General features: G+C 36.4%; 1 protein-coding gene across 1 annotated transcript in view; it reads left to right on the forward strand.

Annotated features, from left to right (window-relative positions):
* Positions 1-10,635: 10,635 nt before the first annotated feature.
* Positions 10,636-22,808, forward strand: part of tnfaip8l3 (tumor necrosis factor, alpha-induced protein 8-like 3) — a 39,382-nt gene continuing 27,209 nt past the window's right edge. The window contains exon 1 of the mRNA XM_042774963.1: positions 10,636-10,927. Coding sequence (XP_042630897.1) covers positions 10,882-10,927 — 46 coding nt within the window. The 5' untranslated portion in view covers positions 10,636-10,881. The remainder of the gene's footprint in view (positions 10,928-22,808) is intronic.

Raw genomic sequence — 22,808 nt, forward strand, 5'->3', positions numbered from 1 at the left:
AATATCTGCTGCCTTTGGATCATTATTAACATGTATTTTATCTACATGCTTTTAGTAAGTATGTCAGAGATATTTGTTTAAATTCATATGCAAGTTCATTGGGAATGTAATTGCTGATATATGATAGTGTGGCTTTCTATGAATTACCGGGTCTTCTACCGCTGTTTATAAAAGTCAATAAAAGTATTCTGCAAATGTGTGTAACTGTAAATGTGTAGTTTTTACTATTACAAATATAATACTCACGGTGGGCACACATCCACACACACACAGGGGGTACACACACACACATGCACACAGCACACACACACAGCAACACAACATAAATAAGTGCAAAACAAAGCAAAATTGTGGAAATCAGATATGCAGAATTTAAAAAGTAAAGAAATATATTTTAAAGAAATAGTAAAAAATGCCATAATAAACCAAACAAAAAAGTACATTTGTAATAATAAAATATCATATAGGCTTGGTGGCCTAAACTAATATTTTCAATATTAGTGTATTTATTTCGCTAATAAATTGTTTAATGGTTCGCATAATTGTTTTACTGTTTGCTTTAATTGTTTTGTCTTTCCTACATAATAAACAAAAAAAACAGTAATAATAATCAGGGGTGTAAGGGTGTCGGCTCTATAAAAGAAAAGTAATGCGCACATTAATAGTAGCTAAGAAAGTTAATTAATGTAATACAATACAAGTAACATTTAGTGTGTAGATACATTGTTTAAAAAAAAAAAAAATCTAATCACAATGAGCAGCAGAAACAGACACTACACTGCACTGCTAGAACACAACAGTGCTTCTTGTGTTGCATTAATAGGAAAAGGGCTTTTTTTTCCATTCCTTGATAATTATCAAATGTGTGGGTGCGTGTTTAATGTGATAAAACACTTGCAGTATGTCTGCATTTCGTTTCTGCCGTCATTACAGTAATTTCATCAGCAGAGGGCACTGTTATACCATGTTAGGTGGACAGGTGTGAAACACTGTACGTGAATAAATCATTTGAAACTTCACCACTGTTTTAATTTAAATGATCGAGAAGTTCAGAGGCTGTCAAGTTTTAAAATGAGTTCATGTGGAATTCAAAACTAGTTGGACTCAACAGATGGTTCCAGCAGACCCCATTTGTACAGCTCCTGTGTGTGTAGTCTGGCAGGCAGCATAAGGGTCTCAGGGTCCATTAATTTTGCCAAGGGCCATTTCTTCCACATGGGGCTCCCATAAAGCTGTCAGCCAACATGTAGAGACCCATGAAACACACGCACATACCACACACAACACTTAATAGGTCATATGAGCAGATGAAAACAGTCAAGATTAACTTACTTGGCATGCATATTAAATGATTTCTAAAATACATTTGCATTTGTTGTTTTGTGATGTATTATTATCATATTCAGGCTGTCTATAGCGGAGGGGGGGCATTCTAGACAGACCGGATCCATGTTGCTTATTGTTTTCTGTGAGAATCAGTGGCCAACCCTTAGATGAAGATGAAATGAAATATGACGCATGTCTTGTTATTGCGCGTGGTAACCTGAACAGCTGTGTTTAGTGGCAACAAGATGACACTGTACTTTTCCACGTGTAGACAAATAACACATTGTTTACACACTAAAACAAAACACACACCTGCCTGATCCAGAGGATCTCCATGTCAATGCGCTCTCTAAACAGGAAACAGGAAAACATCATATCACCAAATACACTGAGATATTCATGCCTAACTTCAGCCTTCAGCACTGAGAAACTGCACAGAAGAAGAAGAGCTACGTATGAAATAATAGAGGAGAAATCTGCCCAAACTATTCTTGCGTTATTTGTAGTGTAATTTTGGAGCCACTTCCATAACAATTCTCTAATTATTACAACAGAAATAAATAAGTGAAGCATCTGTTAAATGAACGGTCCCTCCCACCCAAAATGAAAAAGCTTCAAACCATCACATGTCTTTCTTCAATGGAAACAGTAAAAGGAAAGACTGTGCTCAAATGTGTTCACGCTGCTTTTTCATACTATGAAAATGAATGTGGGACGTAATTTTAATTTTAACAATTTAAAAAATGTAATGGTTTATTTATTGAAAAATAATGATTAATGTGTATACATGTTTTCAGTATGCAAGGTATACTTTACTTTGCATTCTGAGTCATTAAATTTGAACTTGAAAATGATGTGAAGGTTTTTCAAAAACAATTTTTCAAAAACAAAAAATATCCGCATGATCCGGGGTACATTTCTAATAAATCCTGCATTTTTTAAAGCTTTCATTATCTTTGAACACTCTAGCATGTCATCACGTTAACCCCGCCATGGTCAAATACTGTATCTATAACCCACAGTTTCCTTTGCTAATTCAAGGCAAACTCTATGATAAGAGAGGATGTCTTAAGTAGCCTGAAAGAAAAAACAAAAAAACTGTTTAGCTTGTGTTTAAATATGCAGCTCTGTCCATCTAGACTGCTGCTCTCTTGGATGACCTTAGCAGACCAGATCAGTTTCACACTCAAACACCAATTACACAGCAAATATTGTAGATTTTAGCAAGAGAGAAAGAGACTTATGTACTGGTTTAACAGGAAGAAATGCTCAGATAAGCAGAAAACCTCTGCCTTGCAAAACGCAAAGCACAAAACACAAGGAGGACAGAGCTGCCCATGATCAACAAAATGATATGACAGGTTCATAGTAATGACTACATTTTACACTACATTTACGAAAATATTTTTGGGTGTTCTTAGTGGTGGCTTAGTAATAGCAACAGATATTGCTAACCCCAGTAAAATACCCTGGTAAATTATAACTTCCATGTCTGTCAATAGAGATCATATAACAATATATATAACAACCTTTCTTAACAGCTTTTTTTCATTCTTTCTTCTTTGGAACATAAAAGGAGAGTTTTAGTCAAATGACCAGGCAGCTCTTTTTCATTGAACAAAAATGAATGAGAATGATGCATGCCAAACTCCAAAAAGAATGTAAAAGCCCAGCCCCATCTCACGGCAATTCGTACATATTTTACGAGGTGGCTAATTCGTACGAATTCGTACAACCACACTCGTACAAATTCTTACGGTTTTTACCAAAGTATTTTACGAGTTGCACAATTCGTTTGAATTTGTACAAAGGATGAATGACCTACGACCTAACCCCCACGTTCCACTAAACTTAACCGTCACTGTGGTCTAGCCAAATCGTTATGAAATCGTCCGAGTGAGGTCGTACGAATTCGTACGAATTAGCCACCTCATAAAATATGTACGAATTGCCGTGAGATAGCGTTGAAAAGCCCCATAAAAGTATCTTCATTTCCATAGTTTTGGGTTTAATTTTTATTTTGGTAAAGTTAGCCTACCATGTTTGTCTTCTGTGGCAATATATTCATTCAAGGAAAATGTGATTTATGTGTAATGTGATTTATGTGTATTAAGATTAATGTTATTATCGTACTGGTTCATATTGTTATTTGATGGCCGTAAGAGAGATAGTAGAAAACCATTAGATCGGACGCTTTCCAGCTCTGAGATCACATAGTTGTTTTTTTTCTTTTGATATGTCTTGGGTTTGGGGTAGGACAGATCACATCCTCGAGACACTCTGTGGCTTTAGAAAGACCCTTATAAATACTGAGCCCTTTGTTACTGTGTGAAACTAACCCAGAGCAACTTCCTACATGGTGTTATTATTAATATTTTTATTATTATTATTATTTATTTATGAGACTAGAGTCACAACCCTTTAGAAGCAATCTGCCTTTTAATTAAATCCATATATGCTGTGTGTTCTGGGATCCAGTGGTGTGTTGTGGTTTTTTGTTTTTATTATTTATTTATGAGTCTATACATAGTCAAAAAAAAAAAAAAAAAATCATGTTCAGTTCAGTTGAATATTTCTAGCTTAAAATGCATATGAAACAGCATTTGCATAGTACCCTAGCTTTTATCTAATATATGCTGTGTGTTCTGGGATCCAGTGGTGTGTTGTGGCCTACTTTATATATAATTTATTTCAGTCAAAACACCTCAAATCTCATCAGGTTTATGCTTTTTGTGTAGCTTTTATTTTTTCACTACTTGCTGTTGTTTGAGTATTATTTATAGATCCCCTATTTTTCAGACTAGTAATTAACTAATACAATTCACAGTTACAATTTTCATTAAAGGAATAGTGCACCCAAAAATGAAAAATATTCCCACCCTCACGCCATCCAAGATGCAGATTAATTTCTTAATCGGAGCAGATTTACAGAAATTTAGAATTACATTTACTTGCTCACCAATGGATCCTCTGCAGTGAATGGGTGCCGACAGAACGAGAGCTCAAACTGAGGATAAACACTTCACAATAATCCACAAGTTATGTACAGTAAGTAATCAATAAGCTGTGTGTTTTGTAATAAGACTTTTTAAAAAAACTTTTTAAAAAACTTTTTCTAACATTGCTTAAATACAAGTCCTCTGTCCACTGAAAAAGTTATCTTATCTAAATCAGGAGAATGTGAGACAGTTCATAAGCGAAACAGTCCTAAACAAATATGTTGGTGGATTTTAGGTATAACATCATAATGATGGATTTGTTTCTTACAAACAAGCAGCTTTTTGGTTCACAAAATATTAATTGATGGACTGGAGTCATGGATTATTGTGATGCTTTTATCAGCTGTCTGAACTCTCATTCTGATGGCACCCATTCACTGCAGGGGATCCATTGGTGGTAAAAGTTGAGTATATTTTTAGCACATTTAAATTTTTGGGTTATCTATTCTTATTAAACCAATCTCAGGGATCGTTAAAAACATGTTTGCTAACAGATTGTCATTTCAGGTTCACTTCAATTCAGACATAATGTGGTGATTTCTAAGTGGGTGAGTTGTTAACATTTGTTTGACATAAGAGGACTTGAATGAGTCAAACTCAGTTTGACTCATTCAAGCTGCTTTCGTAAATTTGTGAATCAATATGTATAAGCGTATATTATTTAATGACAAAGAGACACTGCCTCTCATGTGACTTTTTTTTTTTTTTTTTTTCTTTTTTTAAGGTGGCGCTGCCTCCATTATCTCAATGGAGAAAACAACCATGCTGTGAAAATTGCACACAGGAATAAAAAAGTGAGCCATAAGCTTCCTAAGCTAAATGACCTGTGAAAGCAGTTCTATGTATAACCGGGAAATCTATCAGATATAATAACACCCACATGCACGTTCATTCGCCATTTACCAGAAAATCCGAGGCTTTTAGAGGCAGTTTGTGGTTTGCCTGAACCTAGGATTCTTCTGGCATTGCAGACTGTGAATTGTGTTTTTTATGTTAGGGTTTCAGGGAATGTATTTGGCAATAACTTCTTGAGCCGTGCTGTTCCCTCCAGGGTTTAATCTCAGAGTGAATTAGACAGCAATTAACTCCCATTAAACTGTGGTTTCATCTCTTTCTGTCTCACTGGCAGCTGCATAAGTGTGTGTGTCTCTACAATAGACTGTACAGTATTTATGTGTACTGGAATAATGGTAAGTAATGTATGTTGTTAGCTGTGTAACATAAGGCAGTGGCCCTGGCTGGCTGTGTTCGTAATGGAATAATAGTGTAGGGGTAGACCTTGTACATTTCAACACTTTTTACATTAAAAACTAGCTCTTAAAAAGATGTACTTTTTTATGTCTTGTCTATTTTATTTGTCTACTAGAAATTAGAAATTATGATCAATAAAACCGATAATTTTAAAAATGTAATTAAATTATAATTAAAATTTTCCAGTTAGTTCATTAAGACAAGAAGTGTTTTTGTTCCAACTGTATCCACAACGGATACAGTTCAAACAGTACTATAATATATTTGAAACATTCTTCTTTAATGCTTTAAAGTAGCCTAACCAACTAATTTACCAAACACGAAAATGTCTTAAAAGATACCATTCTAAAAATTTGATTTCAGCTCTTTATTTTAATCCTGTTCTTATGGAAGCCCTTTACCCACAACTGAATAAAAAACAAAACAAGGTAATTGAAACTTTTTCTCACAATCTTTTTTTCTCAGAATTGCGAGATATAAACTTGCTATTCTGACTTTTTTTTTCTCAGAATTGCGAGATATAAACTTGCAATTCTGACTTTATAACAGGCGATTGCAATTTTCTCAGAATTCTGAGTTTTTTCTCGCAATTGCAAGTTTATATCTCACAATTCTGACTTTCTTTTTTCTTACAATTGTGCCTTATGAAACTCTATTAAAAAAAAAACAGAATTAGCACGAGCTCTTAAACATAAACTTAGCCCATGCATGACAAATATGCAAATTCAACAGAGTTTTCTCAAAAGAAGAAATAGTTGTATTACATTAGAAAGCTGGCAGCCTTATTCGGTAACACTTTATTTTGATTGTCCCTTTGAACATTCTGTTGACAATTAATAATGTTACACCTGCATGTCTACTAACTCACATTAGAGTATTAGAAGACTTTCTGCTTAATATCTGCTAACTCTTTATTGTGATGGTCTCCCAACAGACATTCTACTGACTATAAGTAACTTTGCAAGTACATGTCGGCTTATTCTAACCCTACCAGTCTTCTTATACTCTACTAACACTATCATGAAAGTTAGTGGACATGTAGGTGCAACATTAATTATAGTCAACAGAGACAAACCTGCAAAGTACAGCCAAAGACTTGCAAGTTGACCTGATGAAGGGATTTCATCATTTCATTTCAACATTTCAATGCAGAGTATAAGAAGAACACTAGACAAGTATGGCCTTTGTGTTGGGGCAATTTGCCAAATTCCAATATTGACAAAGAAGAACATAAAAGGCCGGCTTGAACATGTTAAAATTAATTTAGGTAGACCTGTGGAGTTCTGGAAGAACATTTTATGGAGTGATTTGACCAAACTGGAACTTTTGGACCCATGGATAAGCATTATGTCTGGTGCAAAAAAGGCAAAGCTTAAAAACAGAAGAACAGCATCTCCATGGTCAAACTTGGATGTGGACCAGTCATGTTATGGGGGTGTTTTACTGTTGCAGGAAGTGGAAATCATGACTGTATGAAGGACATCATGGATTCTTTGAAATATCAGGCCATTTTGGCAAGAATTGTGATACCTTTGGTGCAAAGACAGAAGCTGATGATCAATGGACTTTCCTGCAGTATAGCCATCCCAAAGTATACATCCAAATCTACTTATGCTTGGTTCAGGGATCAGTCATAGGATGTACTCGAGTGGTCTGTTTAGTCTGTTCAGCATTTATTGGTGGTTCAAAAGAATAAAAGTTTCTGCACAAAATTTGACTTTTGGGGGTTGAATAATTTTGAACATGAATGTTTAGAGTCAATTAGATATTGATCATTATTCATCAGTGTTACACTCTCAGAATCACTCAAATGTGTATTAATTAGTTCACTGATGCCTTTGTTGAATTGTTTTCATAAAATTTTGTTCTCTGCAACAAAATGTCTTGCAGGTCAAGGAGTTTAATAATTTTGATTGCAAAACAAATTTACACACACACACTCACACACACACACACACACACACACACACACACACACACACACACACACACACACACACACACACACACCCACCCACACACACACAAACACACACACACACACACACACACTTACAACGATTGATAATTACAATAACAGTATATAGGTTAACATACTGTATAAGTTTCAGACTATATTACTCCAGGGCTGCAGGTGGCAGTGTTTTAATGTCAAGAATTGACATCAACAATATAGGTTTACATGGCAAAAAAATGACTTTACCTTTTTGTGGAAGGTAGAAAAACAACCAGAATAAACTTTTGCAAACACAAAAGGGCAAATGTCCATCACTGAGCATACAGCCAACACATTTGTAGCCTTGAAAACCCAACAGGGACTAAAATGTGTTCCACCAAATAAAAGAAAAGGCCATGAATGACAAAGAGTCAGCTGTGATTGGGCAAAAACTACAGCACCTTTACCTATGAATGTTTTTTCAATCAGTCTTAAACTGAACTTTAGCGTGAGTGGGTTGAGGCGATTGACTGCTTCATTGGACTGAACTGGGACATAAATTGGACTCAACGAGAGAAAGTTCATGACCATCTGTCTATTAAGATGTGACAGCTGACCCCACACACCCTCAGCCTGAGGCACCTCCATGCCATCTGCCACCACACTGACCCTGCTGAGAGCCACGAGCTATCAGAAACTCCTGAAGGACAAACAGATCAACGGACAGACACAATGACAGCTGCGCAGACAGACCGACAGACAGAAGCTTCTAAAGAAAACTCAATTCTGCAAGTTTCACGACAATCAGAATATATTTTACTTTAATTTGCAGTAATGTAGAACAGGATTGTTGGACCAATGTTTCATGTGGACGGAGTTTTCAGTAGACAAATGTGTGAAGTTTATTTGAATCACTTGTGTATTTGAGACCAAAAGATGGTCTACTTGAAGATATATGAATGGGAGAAATTGTAATGCTATATATGGAGGTTGTAGTCCAGCCTTACAGATAAAAAGTAAACTTGTGTTTACACATCATATGGGCCAGTCTGAAGTACATTTACATTGTTTTATTAACCATTTGTCATGCTTTTGAATACATTTCAACTCATTTTAATGTGTTGACTAACATACTAAAGCACATGCAAAGTAATTATTTTTTACATTTAAAGTCAACATATTATAAATGTATTAAATTGCAGCTTAATTATTAAAAATGTTTAAATGTAATTGTAATTAAAATTATGACATTTTATTAATTAACATTGACATTTTAGTTTACCATAAATGCTTGTCAGTAGATTCGACAGTACACTTGAACCATATTTCAAAATTAATAGAAGTAATTTTGAAATTAAAGATGTACTTAAGTGACTGTAGTCTCATATGACTAAGCACCAGACTCTCTCTTACACACACTCCCTGTGTACCAAACAACCTGATTAATGTCATTGGAAGGCACTTTGGGAAGCGTTTGTATAGCCTAATCATTACTGCCTCTAAAGTCATTCCAATTCTTCTAGTCATTCTTAATAAAAAGAACTCTAAAAGTGAGTTCCAAATAACCATTATTTTTAAGCCCCATACTTGTCTGCGCTCCAAAGCTTTCACAGTGGATGATTAAGAGAGAGTGCTCATTTCTAATAGTAATCATTTCTCTCTTCGTTGTTTAAATTGTTGTCTCTTGGTGCAGATTCCTTGCACAAAACTTTGTCATTGTCCTTGCACAAAACACAAAAAAAGGGTCTAAAACCTGGCTTTTTTCCCAGAGACATTTACCTAGCACATGCATGTACCTTGGTGATTGCATTCATTTTCAATAATTCAATGCAGCCTTGACAATGTTTCCTTATTGAATCAATGTACTTATGTCCATTATTCTTTCTAATGATACATCAGGGGAATATCCTAAAAAACAGTCGACTTATCTTCTGTTCATCCTCTTGGCCTTTTTTAAAGAGTGTGAATATGAGAAATATATATTTGATCTTGTGTGCAGTTTTTTTTGGTATTTTGATATGTTTTTGGATTTTAGCCATTATTTTTAGCTTGTAAATTATCATATATAAAAATTATAAATATTTGCATTAGATGCTTTATATAAAACAGGACACTATTAATCTAAATTGGATGGTTTTACAGAGGGATGCTTTTGGACGATTTTTATTTTTTTTCAACAAGAGGCATGCCATCCCCTCGCATCTCCCTTTAAATAGAACACTGGTTGTGTCAGATTTTATACCTGGTTTATTAAAATATGTTATTGAAATCTAATTTAGACAAATGATTTTTGTTCTATTCATTCAAGTGGATGAGATGTACTTGCATGAATATAGCATCTAAGATTTTGGTTATACTTATGAAATAATCTGTACTTATCACTTTTGGAGGGACAAAAATCTATCTAAATCCAGGCTTATGATTTATGACTAATCAATCAAAAGCTGCAGGGAAATGACATTATGACACTAACTGACTGATGGCACAGCAAGAATGCACACAATTCCAAACCCTTATCTAGCGACTATACAGAGCTGTATATCAAAGGCAGGACACATGGGAAAACATCCAAACATGGTACAAAATCTATGTTATATAATGGGAAAAAAAGGATTCTTTCATCACGATATGCAGCTACTTCAAATGACCATCAAAAGAGAAAGATGCTTTTCCCCTCATAATGGTGTAGTTACATCACCTACCAGCAGGGGCTGACTAAACCACACTAACCAGCTAAACTAGTGTTGACCTGTTGATGGCACCCAGTCACTTTGTTTCTCTACTATTTTTGAGCTGTATGATGTGGCAAAGTAAATCTAATACAGCAACTTTATTACCATTGTTATTTCTCATTCACTTGTCCATCTGAAAAGCATTTTCTGACATTAAAAACGGAAGTTGCCCCTAAAATAGCACCCAGAAATATGTCTGAATGAAAAAAACCTCTTCAACATACAAAACATTCTGCACGGGCAAAAAATCAGCTCAGAGGGAGAGGCAGAGTCTTCCTCTTCTTAATGTTTCTGCAGGCATCACAATGTCGAGCTGAGGGGAGAAGGGGGAGGAGGGACACAAAGAGAGAGAGAGAGAGAGAGAGAGAGAGAGAGTTAGAGAGAGGGAGGGGAAGAAAGCAAACGAGAGGAGAAAGTGGAAGCAAGTGAGTGTCAGTGAAAAAAGGCAGTCTGACTGCACAGAAAAGGCGCTCTGCAAACAGCGTGCACTCATTGAGTCAGTTATATTCTGAACACGGAGAGCTGGTGCATTTAAGCTCAAGAAAACAGTTTTTCAGTGCAGAGAGACAGCACAGAGACAGAAAAGGAAGTAGTGAAAAGAGAAGAGAAGAAGAGTGGAGAGGTTCTTTGTGGAGAGATGGACTCAGATTCTGGGGATCAGAGTGAAGGAGAGATCTCTCCAGGTAAGGGATCAGTCCTCTCATTCTCGTCTTTTTTTGTTTCTCAAACTCTATTCACAGCTGTCTGGCAGTGCAGGCAAGCACAGGCACGTGTGGCTACTTTTCTCATTAACACATTTAACATTCATCATCGTACTCATCTTCCTCGCCGGGCGTGACAGCTTGTGACAGGTCGCTCATCCGCCAAGTGCTTGTGGCATCTCTTCAGAGCTTTGTGTCTGAGGTTCTGCTCTCTGAGGAGAAGTTAATCTGTGTTATTTGAGCTGGCTGAATGCAAGGGCAGTGGAAAACTGAACAGCCGCACTTTTTTGGTTTATTGCTGGCAAGGTTCACAAACTTGAACTGGTTATGATACAAACTGGCAGACAAATCTGAAACAACCTTGTGGTCACAATAAAGTGTTATCACTGAAGGAGTTGTAAAAAGACTTACAGGCAGATTTTCCTGCTGAGTATCTTCTAGAGTTTCAATAGAGATTGCAACAAGCTTTCAAACTGTGCTCAGAATTGCCAAGATAAAAACCAAATCCTTCCAAGACCAAATGATGTTAGCTACTGTATGCTATATGTTTATGTAATAATTATAACAGCCATTAAAGATACATAACTAAGAACGTCTAAATGACATTAGTATTCTTATAATCAACTACTACCAAAATTTTGCAGTTTTTTTATATTTAGCTTAAAGACTCATCACACACGGAATCCCACATATCTCTTGAGGTGAAAGAATTTAACTGAATTTAACTGAACTAATGACCAAATTTTCACGTTTGGCAGAACTATTCCTTTAACTGCAGGACTCCATTGCTGATGAAGCGTAAATGTGGTAAAGTTGTATGTGTAAGTCATTACATTGGTGGGGCGTCTGACAGACTGTCTCAGTTGTGTGGCCCTCTGAGGGAAAGCTTGAGTTCTTCAGCTACTGTGAGGTTTGGCCGAAGGTCTCACTCAAAAGATTTCTGGAGTTGTGGACTGGAGGGGGAGATGTTCTTTCATGTTTCTGGTATTCCATTGGCTGATCAAGTCTGCTGTTTATTTTCTCTCCATCTTCCTGGCTAAATAATCCACCAGTTTGCCTCCAGTTTCAGCCTCAGAAGACATGGCCACAGACCTCCCAAATCCATTGGCAAAAAATGGCAAGTTCTGGTGGAAATTGACAGTTACAGTCTGATTGGTTGGTTAACATAACTTAAGGGAACAAGGGCACGCAGGTTTTTATCCCTGTGACAGACTGGCCATCCATCCAAGGTGTTTTCTTGCCTGTGGCACGAGGCATTGAGATGGGCTCCTACATAGAACAGGCAGTTTGGAGAATGGATGAATGGTTAAATGTGTTTTCTAACTGCCCTGGAAGAGACTCAGTTCAAGCTCTTATATTCCCCCTATGGGACTACTAATGCATTGAGTTTATTATACAAGGCAAGACACTATAGAGATGGAGTTGAGGAGGTGGAAAGATGCAGGAACAACTGACACTGTAATGTAAATGGCTGCTTGTATACTCTGGTGGTTAATTAGAAGATTAGATGGGCCTACTCATTGAATAAAATCTTAATTTTGGCTGGTGCCTGGACTGCAGTAGTGGAGAGATTCTGTACATTCCCAGTAAAGTATGGCAGATAGGAGTACTCCGCTGCAGACTAATATGCCTTAGATTCAAAAAGGATGAGGAGCAAGTTTAGCAGTGGAATAGCAGCCAGATGTACATTCTTTCTCACATGCACATGCTCTCCTCATGATGAGTAACTGCAGAGCTGATTAGAGACACTACAATGCAAAGCCACATGTGACTCTGCAAGATGAAACATATACAGCTCAGAGGGTATTTCCTAACTCTTAAAGGAGAGCTCAGAATTGTAGAGCTGAAGATGTTGTTCGAAAGAACAATGCTGGTCTGCTGCTTTGCTTACACACTGCTTTTGTGTGAAACAGGCATCAAAGAGATCTCAAATATGGTGTTCTTTCCTTTGGCTAGGCCAGGCTGTTCTCTCTCAGATCAGCACAGGAAAACTAAATATAGAGTATAGCAAAAGAATTCACGTGATTTGTACTGTCTTCCCTTGTGACTTGTAGTGTACTTCAAACGTTTAAAGTATATTTTTAAAAGCTACTTGCAGATAATGTAATAATGAAATAAAAGGCTACTTAAGTGTCCTTAAAGAGAGTACATTTTTACATGAGATGTAGTTAAGTCATACTTAAGTGGGTCAGCAGTCTAAAGTACAGGTAATAGTATGTAATTTAAATTTGAACTGTAATGCATTTTCATTTACGTGAAATTAACACACAATAAGTGCCTGAAAACATTACATTCAGTTTGCAGTTATGTATTTTTCAAGTATATTATTTTAGTAATAATTACTCTTAAAAAAGTCATAAGAGTTGACTAAAAACCCATGTCTGATTTTGGGCTTCAGGTACCTAGAAGAACATATGTACTCAGGTTATTTGTGTTGAGTCTGTGTGTCAATAAAAGTCTGTAGGGAATTCAAAACTGCAGACACTCTTTGGAATGTCTGTTTTTCCAAAACCCAGCAGTTTTCAGCGGATACTGCTGAAATGTTTTGCATTGGGTCAGGGTGTGTGTTTTAGTAATCAAAGGTCTTGATCTACTTCCTGGGACATGTGTCCACCTTTAGATTCTCTTTCTGGAGAAATGCGATGGGTTAGCGTGGGTGTGTGTTTGTTGTGTCAGCAGGCTTTATTATTTATCTCTGAACCAATGCAGTCTGGCACACTGTCAACATCCACTTTCACAAATGAAACCTGTTAAATTGCAGTACAATTGGCTGAATGCCTTTTCCGTTGAATGTACCACATTTGTCATTCACGCAAATGACTTTACAAAATATTTCAATCATTTGCACTTTAACACTAAAATTCTGAGTAAAACTGTGAATCACCTTTAAACTTGTGCTATAAAAATAGTGAGATAATAAGAATAAAATTTTTACAGTCACCTGTCGACTAATTTCTTGTCTCTGTTTAGTTATTTAGTTTTGGGGTCTTTAGGTAAGATAACACTTTCTATGAAGCCCGCATTTATAATGCATTATAAGAGTATTCTTAAGGCATTATAATGAATGCATAACGTAGTATGAAAAACCTTAATATGTTGTATCATCTCGTGAGTAACCATAACAAGAGTTTTAATGCATTACAATATTTACTTATTTGTGGTTATAGCTTTTAAGATCATGATGATTTATAATACATAATGAACACAATGCATCCACTTAACTTACAAATGATTATATTTCCCATAGTTATAATGTATTCTAAGTCTTATATCTCACCATTGTTAACTTGTTACTTTACTTAAAGCAGACAAAGACCACTTATAAATAATAACAACAATGACATCAACAACAATAATAATAATAATCTTTTTTTCTTTTACAGCCATAAGATCAGATATCTGATCAGATGAATGTGTAATATGGCACTTTTGATTTTTATTATATTTATTGTAATATCAGTAAGATAGTAAGATACTGTACAGATCTTAAATAAATAATGTCAAGATATGAGACTTATAATCCATTAAGTGGATTTAACATGGTGTTTATTGCATGTTATAAATAATCCTACTCATAAAAGTTAATCACAAATAAGTAAGTTTTATAATGTATTATAATTGCTGTTATGATAATTTATTAGATGAACGTTTTAGTCTTAATGCCTTAAGAATACCCTTATAATGTGTTAAAAAATGGGCTTCATAGAAAGTGTTAAACACAAAGACTTGTTAGTTGTTAGTTTATGTATATATGCAGTTTGATATCTAAAAGGTGGCACATTACGCTTGAACTGGAGGCAATAGTAGGAAAATGACTAATTATGGAATTTACATATGGACCAAAGGGAGTGTTTTTGTCAAATTACTACTCACACTAAATTAATGTTAAATCAACAGCCCTAATTATATAGTTCACTTTTAACTAAGTCCAGTTCTGAGTCATGTGAGATCCAGCTATTCTAAAATCACCATCTCAATCCACGAGACAGTAACAAGCTTTTTGATCTGTTTGTACTGATATCTGACCTATAGCACCACACAACCAACCAGCAGTTCATTATTACACAACCAACAGAGAGAGACTGTGAAGCCACATGTGGGCCAGAACGAAGGCAAACCTCTCTCTGTTTGTGCTTCTGTGTCCTGCCAGAGGAAAATCAGCCCCACCAGAAAGATAAAAGGAAACCAAGAGAGTAAGAATGAATGTAAGATAGTTTTTTCCTCTCTCAGCATGAAGAATGTGTGTGTAAATGAGAAAAAAATACCATCTAAACACTCTTCTGAGCTTTTTGGCAGTTTTGAGAGAAATTGTGCTGAAATAGGGGAATATTTCTGATCCACATTTAACAAGAATCACATCAGTGAAAACAGACAAAAGTATGAGTGACTATAAACTCTCCCTGAGGCGTACCACAGTCATTTCCACTGCTCTCTCCTATTAAACAGAGGAATGCTATAGTAAAGCACTGTTAATTGAACTGCCTGGGGTCTGTGAGGGCTTTATTAGCCTCTGCGTTTATAGTTTTGGCCAGAGTATTCTGATAATGACAATAATAACGAGATTAGTATTTCCAGAAGGAACAAGCTGTGCTCAAGAGGCAGCAAAAGAACAGTGATAAAATTTTAGATAAGCTGAGGTGATCTGTGCATGCAAGTAGAATTCAGTACGCAAATATCTTCATAGACAGTGGTTATGTTTTGAATACTGAACATGCTACCAGTGTAAGTCAATAGGAGATCTGAATTAAATTTTTAATCTTATATTTCTTTGAAAGCATACTATTCATCATACTATTTATGTTTTCGTAGTATGCAGCATGTATACCAAAGACTAAATGTGTATATGAATACATAATTAAATACAACATATGCTCAAACATGCAAAAGTTCCACAACACTAACTATTTTGTGGCTGTTTCTATGGTATTTGAAACTTCCAACAGCCGCTGCAGTGCAATTGGCTCTTTTACTTGGAAGGCGGAAGTTTAAAGGGACAGTCGCGCACAAATTAAAATGTTATTTTTAAGGAAAATAATCTGTGAAGCTATGCAATGCAAGTGAACAGGAATTCAGAATTTGACACTTCAAAAACCACACAAAGCGAACATGACAGGAATATACACGACCACAGTTGATGAATCAATGTTTTCTGAAACAAAATGATAAGTGTGTGAGAAAAATTCTAACATTTTAAACATTTTTAACTAAAAAACATTTTTTCCAGCCAACTGTCATACGCGGGTTCATGAGTTCTTGCTGGTAAACACCTGGTAAAGCATGAACTTAAGCACATTCTGAAGCTCATATGAGAAGTGACATGGATATTTCGCAATGTACTGACATTAATGGTATAAAAAATAGTATGCAGTATATATTGCACAGCAGGCAGTATTCTATTCCATTGGGATCTTATCCTCTTTCTTTCTGTGTGTGTTGGGGGTCTATAGTTTTAGGGTGTGTATTGGTGTAGATCTTTATGTCCTTTGGCTCCTGAGATGTTTTATGCATCCAAAATATTACAAGCGAACATTCTGCCTCAATGTGACAGACAGAATTGTTCCAGACGGTTCCATTTTCAAAATTAATATGCATAACTCATAGAATAAATGCCCTCCTTAATTATAAAAGCATCCATTTGAAGAGATGTGAGAGTGTAAGCCAAAAGTGAGACAGTAACCATCACTCAAACATATCAGGGTTATGAGGAAGCTGGCAGGAGTGATTCAGGCTGAAAGCTTTTCTGGACAGGAAGTCACCCACTAAGACTGAGACTGTGAGAAGGAGTGGGGTGGGCAGCTTCTATGCTTCTATGCTTCTATGCTTAGGGATTATCTAAAATTACAAATTGATTGAAATTTTCTGGGAAAAAAGTGAATGGTGCCAACATCCTGCAAAACTTGATGCTAGGGTGTAGTGGGTGGCTGCCAGGGTGTTGCTATGCTGTTTCTAGGGTGTAGTAAGTGTTTTTAGCACACTGTTCTGGATGGTTGTATGGTGTTTACTTAGCTATGACTTGCTTAGTAAGTAAAACTCAAGCTGAATAGTTCCCTCCAAAAATTTTAATTCTGTCCACATTTACTCAAGGTCATATAATTTTAATCCTGAAAGACTTACTCTTTGTCTGTGGAACACAAAACAAGATATATTGAAGAATTCAAAGTGCATGAGATTTTGTCATCCTCTCCAGCATTCACCAGTTGAAAGCTGCACAGTTTAAAGGCAGAGGTGTTAAACTCAATTCCTGGAGGGCCAGAGCCCTGCAGAGTTTAGATTCAACCCTAATTAAACACCTGATCCAGCTAATCAAGTCCTTCAGAATTATTTGAAAACTACACGGTGTGTGTGTTGGAGCAGGGTTGGAACAAAACTCAGACTCCGGCACTCTAGGAATTGAGTTTGACACCCCTGGTTTAATGTATCATCGTTCAAGTGCTGAATGAGTATCAAGTCAAAGTTTAATAGTTCATGCTTAGGGTTAGGGATTTGTTCAGAGATGCAGACAGTAAACAATGGTATTGCTTGTGCGTCCACAAATTTGTGGGCTTTGAGCCTGTGGAATGTGCACAAAACACACACGCGTTTGCTTTTTCGATCATGGTTGGGATGTTCCATTGAACTACTGTATTTTGTTTTTATACCGAGTAAGATCACTTGAAGAAGTAATTGTACACTACCTGTAGCAAGCTGCATAATTTTAGGTAGCATTAATGTTTATAGCATAACTTGAAGAAGTAATTGTACACTAACTTTATTAAGATGATTAATTTTTGTTATAATTAATGTTTTATATTAAATGCAATTAGCTAGTGCTTTTTTGACCCACTTAAGTAAAACTTAAACAATCTATATTATATTACTGTATATTATATTATATTATATTATATTATCATTTAATGTATATTATTTTATTTTATTTTTTTTTTTTTTATTTTTTTTTTTTTTGTATTTTGTTTATGTTTGATGTTTAATGTTGGTTGTACGTGCATGTGTTTTACTGAAATATACTTTAATGACATTTCTATTGTAACATGTATGTTATTTATTTAAATGTATTTGTAATTATACTTTTGTAATGATGAGGTTGCAATAACAAACATTTAAAGTATATTAACTTTAAATTAAGAGTTCATATGCAAAGGCTTCTAAATGCCATCTGATTTAGGTTCAGTTGTTTTACTAAAATGAAAATGTATAGGTACTTTTCTATGTAACATAAATATAGAAGCCTGATAAAAATGCTTATTTTAGTTTAAAATTTTAGACGGCACTTAGAGGCTTTTGCATCTGAACTCTTCAAATATAATATTAAATAATTCACTACAGTTACTACAGTTAATTGTAGTCAAGTACTTTACACGTGCTTTAGAATGTGAGTCAACACAATACGATATGTGTCTTTTAGTTTGTCATTACTATATGCACTTTTTAAAGGCCTAATGGTTAGAGAGTTGGACTTGTAACCCAAAGTTTGCGGATTTGAGTCTCAAGTCCGTCAGGAATTGTCGGTGTGGGGAGTGAATAACCAGCGCTCTCTTTCACCTTCAATACCATGACTGAGGTGAGACCCTCGAGCAAGGCACCGAACCCCAACTGCTCCCCGGGCGCCGCAGCAATATGGCTGCCCTCTGCTCCGGGTGTGCGATCACTGTGTGTGTGTGTTCACTGCTGTGTTGTGTACTTGGATGGGTTAAATGCAGAGCACAAATTCCAAGTATGTGTCACTTTCAATTTTCACTTTCAAGTGTGTTAAAGGGGTCATTTGATGTTGCTAAAAAGAACATTATTTTGTGTATTTGGTGTAATGAAATGTTTTTATGCAGTTTAAGGTTCAAAAAACACATTATTTTCCACATACTGAACATTGTCTCTCCTCTATGCCCCGCCTTTCTGAAACGCGTCATTTTTTACAAAGCTCATCGGTCTGAAAAGCAAGGTGTGCTCTGATTGGCCAGCAATCCAGTGCTTTGTGATTGGCCGAATACCTCAAGCATGTGACGGAAATGTTACCCCCTTTGCCATACTGTGATGCGTCAGGTCAGAACACCGGCGCAGCAAAACAAAAACAATAAAACCCATTACAAAATGAGCCATTTGTTGCATCCAACGGGGACATAATTACGGATTATAATGACTTATACTGTGTTTTTTTGTTGGATTTAGTTGCATATAAATGAATAAAATTTATGCATTTTGTGGGTTTTCGTGGCCTAATGGTTAGAGAGTCGGACTTGTGGACTTGCAATCCAAGGGTTGTGAGAGAGTCGGACTTGCGGACTTGCAATCCAAGGGTTGTGAGTTTAAGTCTCGGGCCGGCAGGAATTGTAGGTGGGGGGAGTGAATGTACAGCGCTCTCTCCACCTTCAATACTACGACTGAGGTGCCCTTGAGCAAGGCACCGAACCCCCAACTGTTCCCCTGGCGCCGCAGCATAAATGGCTGCCCACTGCTCCGGGTGTGTGTTCACGGTGTGTGTGTGTTCACTGCTGTGTGTGTGCACTTTGGATGGGTTAAAAGCAGAGCATGAATTCCGAGTATGGGTTACCATACTTGACTGTATGTCACGTCACTTTCTATGTCACGTCATTTATGATCGGAGAAATGACAAACAACTAGCACTACTCTACACTGCTCAAAACTCGCGTTTGAATCATCAGTGGCAAATCCTTTACATATGTAAACGTACTTACAGACTGTAAGTCAGAACAGCCGGCATTGTAGTCTTCTCTCCCAGAATCAGGAAACAGTCCTCCATAAAATGTGCTGCACACATCTGAATATTTGGCTTTCACTGTTCTGGAACAGTGTTGTAAATACAACTTAACCACTGATTTCTAGTCGTGTCCTCTTTTGGAAGGCCAAACAAAGTAGTTTTGCTTTCACAACGAAACACACAGCATCTCCACAACATGGCGCCGGCAGCATCGGCGAGAATCAAAGGTTACACCTTTTTCCTTTGCGTGAACATTTGGGCGGCGTTATGCAAATCTTCCCACACAGTGACGTAGACATGAGGGGGCATGTTTAAACAAAGCGTTTTAGGAGGGCGAGGACGAATCTTAACTTTGATAAAGAATATCTCTTTGGATTTAAGACTTTAGTCTTGGCAACTTTACAGATCTTCTTTATGCACCAAGAGCTTGCAACACTCCAAAGAGAAAGGAAAACTTGAAATCACATCATATGACCACTTTAAGAAACATAGTAATGAAAGTGTACTCTTAAGTGCACTTAAGTGACCTTTTATTTCATTAATATTACATAACCTGCGAGTACAGTTTTTTTTATATACTTTTAAGATTTTAAGTACAAGTACACATTTAATACAATTAAGTGCACTTCTTTTTCACAAGGGCAGTACAAATCTGATCATGATTCACTCATCCCCATGTAGTTTCAAACCTGTATGACTTGGATCAAAAGACTGTGGATCATAAAAGAAGATATTTTAAAAAATGTGTCAGTGTTTTTTTCCATGCAGCTGTTGTTCTGAACCCCACTGACTTTACTGCATGGAAGAAAGAAAAAAAAAAAACCTGTTGAAACAGCACAAAAAAATGAAGGAACTGAAATAAAGCAGAAAGAGCTAAAAATAAAATTTCCCTTTAAGTTTAATACTTTGTTGTTGACCCTACATTATCAGAACATCTTAATGGGAAGTGTGATTTCTGACTTCTGAATACTTGCTTTACTTATCTAAGCATCATTCTCGTTATAGTTATTTGTGGTCTGGGTCCATCAGCACCGAAGCAGAAAGAGGAAAGTCTTGAATAGGCTTTGATAGTGAATTTGTGAGACACAAATGTAAAGGTATCAGGCTTCATCTGGCATTTAAAAGATCTACTGGGAGCGACTTAAAAACTGTTAGCTTCCATTTAAAAATCAGCTGCCGGGTGCAAACCTCTTGCGGTTTCTGCTGAGTCTGGAAAATGCACGTGTGTGCCAGACGAGAGGGAGAGTAACTCTGCCCTCAAAGGCTTCCTTAAATCCGTATAATCACCCCAGGCTGTTCTGACTTCTCCTCTGGAGGAGGACACTTATATTTGACATTTGTTGGCCAGTCATCTTTCTTCTCTTGGTTTTCGCCTTTGTTGTCCTTTTTTAGACTCACCAAAGTCTAAATAATCACAGAGCAGCTGCTCTCAGTGATATCACAAACAGCAGATGCACATATAAATCTGTCATTATATCTGGAGCGCTGAGTATATTCAGAGCCATTATTAGATCTGATTTCATGCTAAGCATCTGATTAGCTTCTCTTTGTCAGTCATTAGTTGAGCCCCTACCACTGGGCAAATAACATGGTCTTTTAAAACTGACAATTATATGCAAGATATTAAAACCAGAATTACAATTATGAATGTCATTTTAAAAACTCACTGCGATTTCAAATATGACACTGAACACCCCCGCAGTGGGACATTTCTGGGGTCAGTTGATATTCTGAACTTAGTCCAGACATCTGTGGTGGTGTATGGTGCCATCCTTTGATGAATTATCGGAGTTTAATACACTGTAATACACATAAAAAATAAATATTTAAACAGTGAGGAGTCATTGTAAGCAGTCAATTTTTTCAGGAAATTGGAAGCAGAAGTTCAAAAATATTTACTCATGTCCGTGTTTTAGGACTTATTCCTGCAGCACTCTATAGGGGGGTTGAAGAACACTTCATAATACATGGCATGACTCTCAATCAACACTTTACCAAAGAATCTCATAAAATCATAACACAGGGAAACAGTCTATGTACAATTAAACACCGTGGACCAATTTAACACCCTCAGAGAGCAAAGGACATCCATATCTCTCAAACAAAACACATTTAACAAGCCTGACATCAATGCTTTTAATGAACCAGTGTTATCACATGACCTACATTTAGTCAGTCAGTCAGAGATATCTCTATTACCATGCAATAAATTGATTTAAAAAATCACCGTGGGGCAAAATCCAACATCTCACAGTGTTGACAGCTGACCTTTATGTTTTATCACACATTAAAAATACACAGGCTAGTGCAAACCACACACACACACACACACACACACACACACACACACACACACACACACACACACACTGAGAATAGTCCATATACTGTACCTTCTGCATTTTCAGACAAAGGTCAGTATGTGTCGGTCTGGACTGATATCAGATCAGATCACACAGAGATGTGTGCTGATACTGGCTCTGTTCCAAATTCTAGTTAGCCGTCTAGCTGGCTACTGCCTGCATAGGCCGCTATAGGTAAGTTTACATAGAACGTGTTCTTGCAGTCAAAAACAGCTCAAAAGGAGGGCAGTGGAATGGAACATAATGTAGGGATAATGATTTTTTTTTTTTTTTAAACATAGCATTCATGTTGTTTTCATCTTGTTTGGATCAGTCTTTGCTTTAAGAGTGTGTTTGTGATGCCTGGACGCTTGGGTTTGGAACACAGCTAATGAGTTCAGGCTGCTAAATTTGAACTGTGAAGAGAAGAGGGTATTGATTCAGAATCAGTGTTTCCTGTTAGTGTGTATTTGGGCTGCAGATGATGAGAAACAATGAAAGCAGTCCATAGGTCCCACACAGGAAAACTTTGTGATTTCTCTTGTTTCTGGCTCATTTTAGTGGATACACTGCCAGAGATCAGATGTTTTATACCCAGAGAAATGCTTTATTTGTTAGTCATTGCCATTGTGAAAAAGAAATGCAATGCAATATACTAATTACAAGAACCTAGAACCTATTCATTTCATGACTGTATAATTTATATGTAATTTCATCTTTGATATAAAGCTAAAGTGTACTGGCAGATGTACTAACAAGAATTTATGACATACTAAAATTATACTAAATATACTAAAATATAATAAATACT

Source organism: Cyprinus carpio, chromosome A18 (assembly GCF_018340385.1).
Source record: "Cyprinus carpio isolate SPL01 chromosome A18, ASM1834038v1, whole genome shotgun sequence".
NCBI lineage: Eukaryota > Metazoa > Chordata > Actinopteri > Cypriniformes > Cyprinidae > Cyprinus > Cyprinus carpio.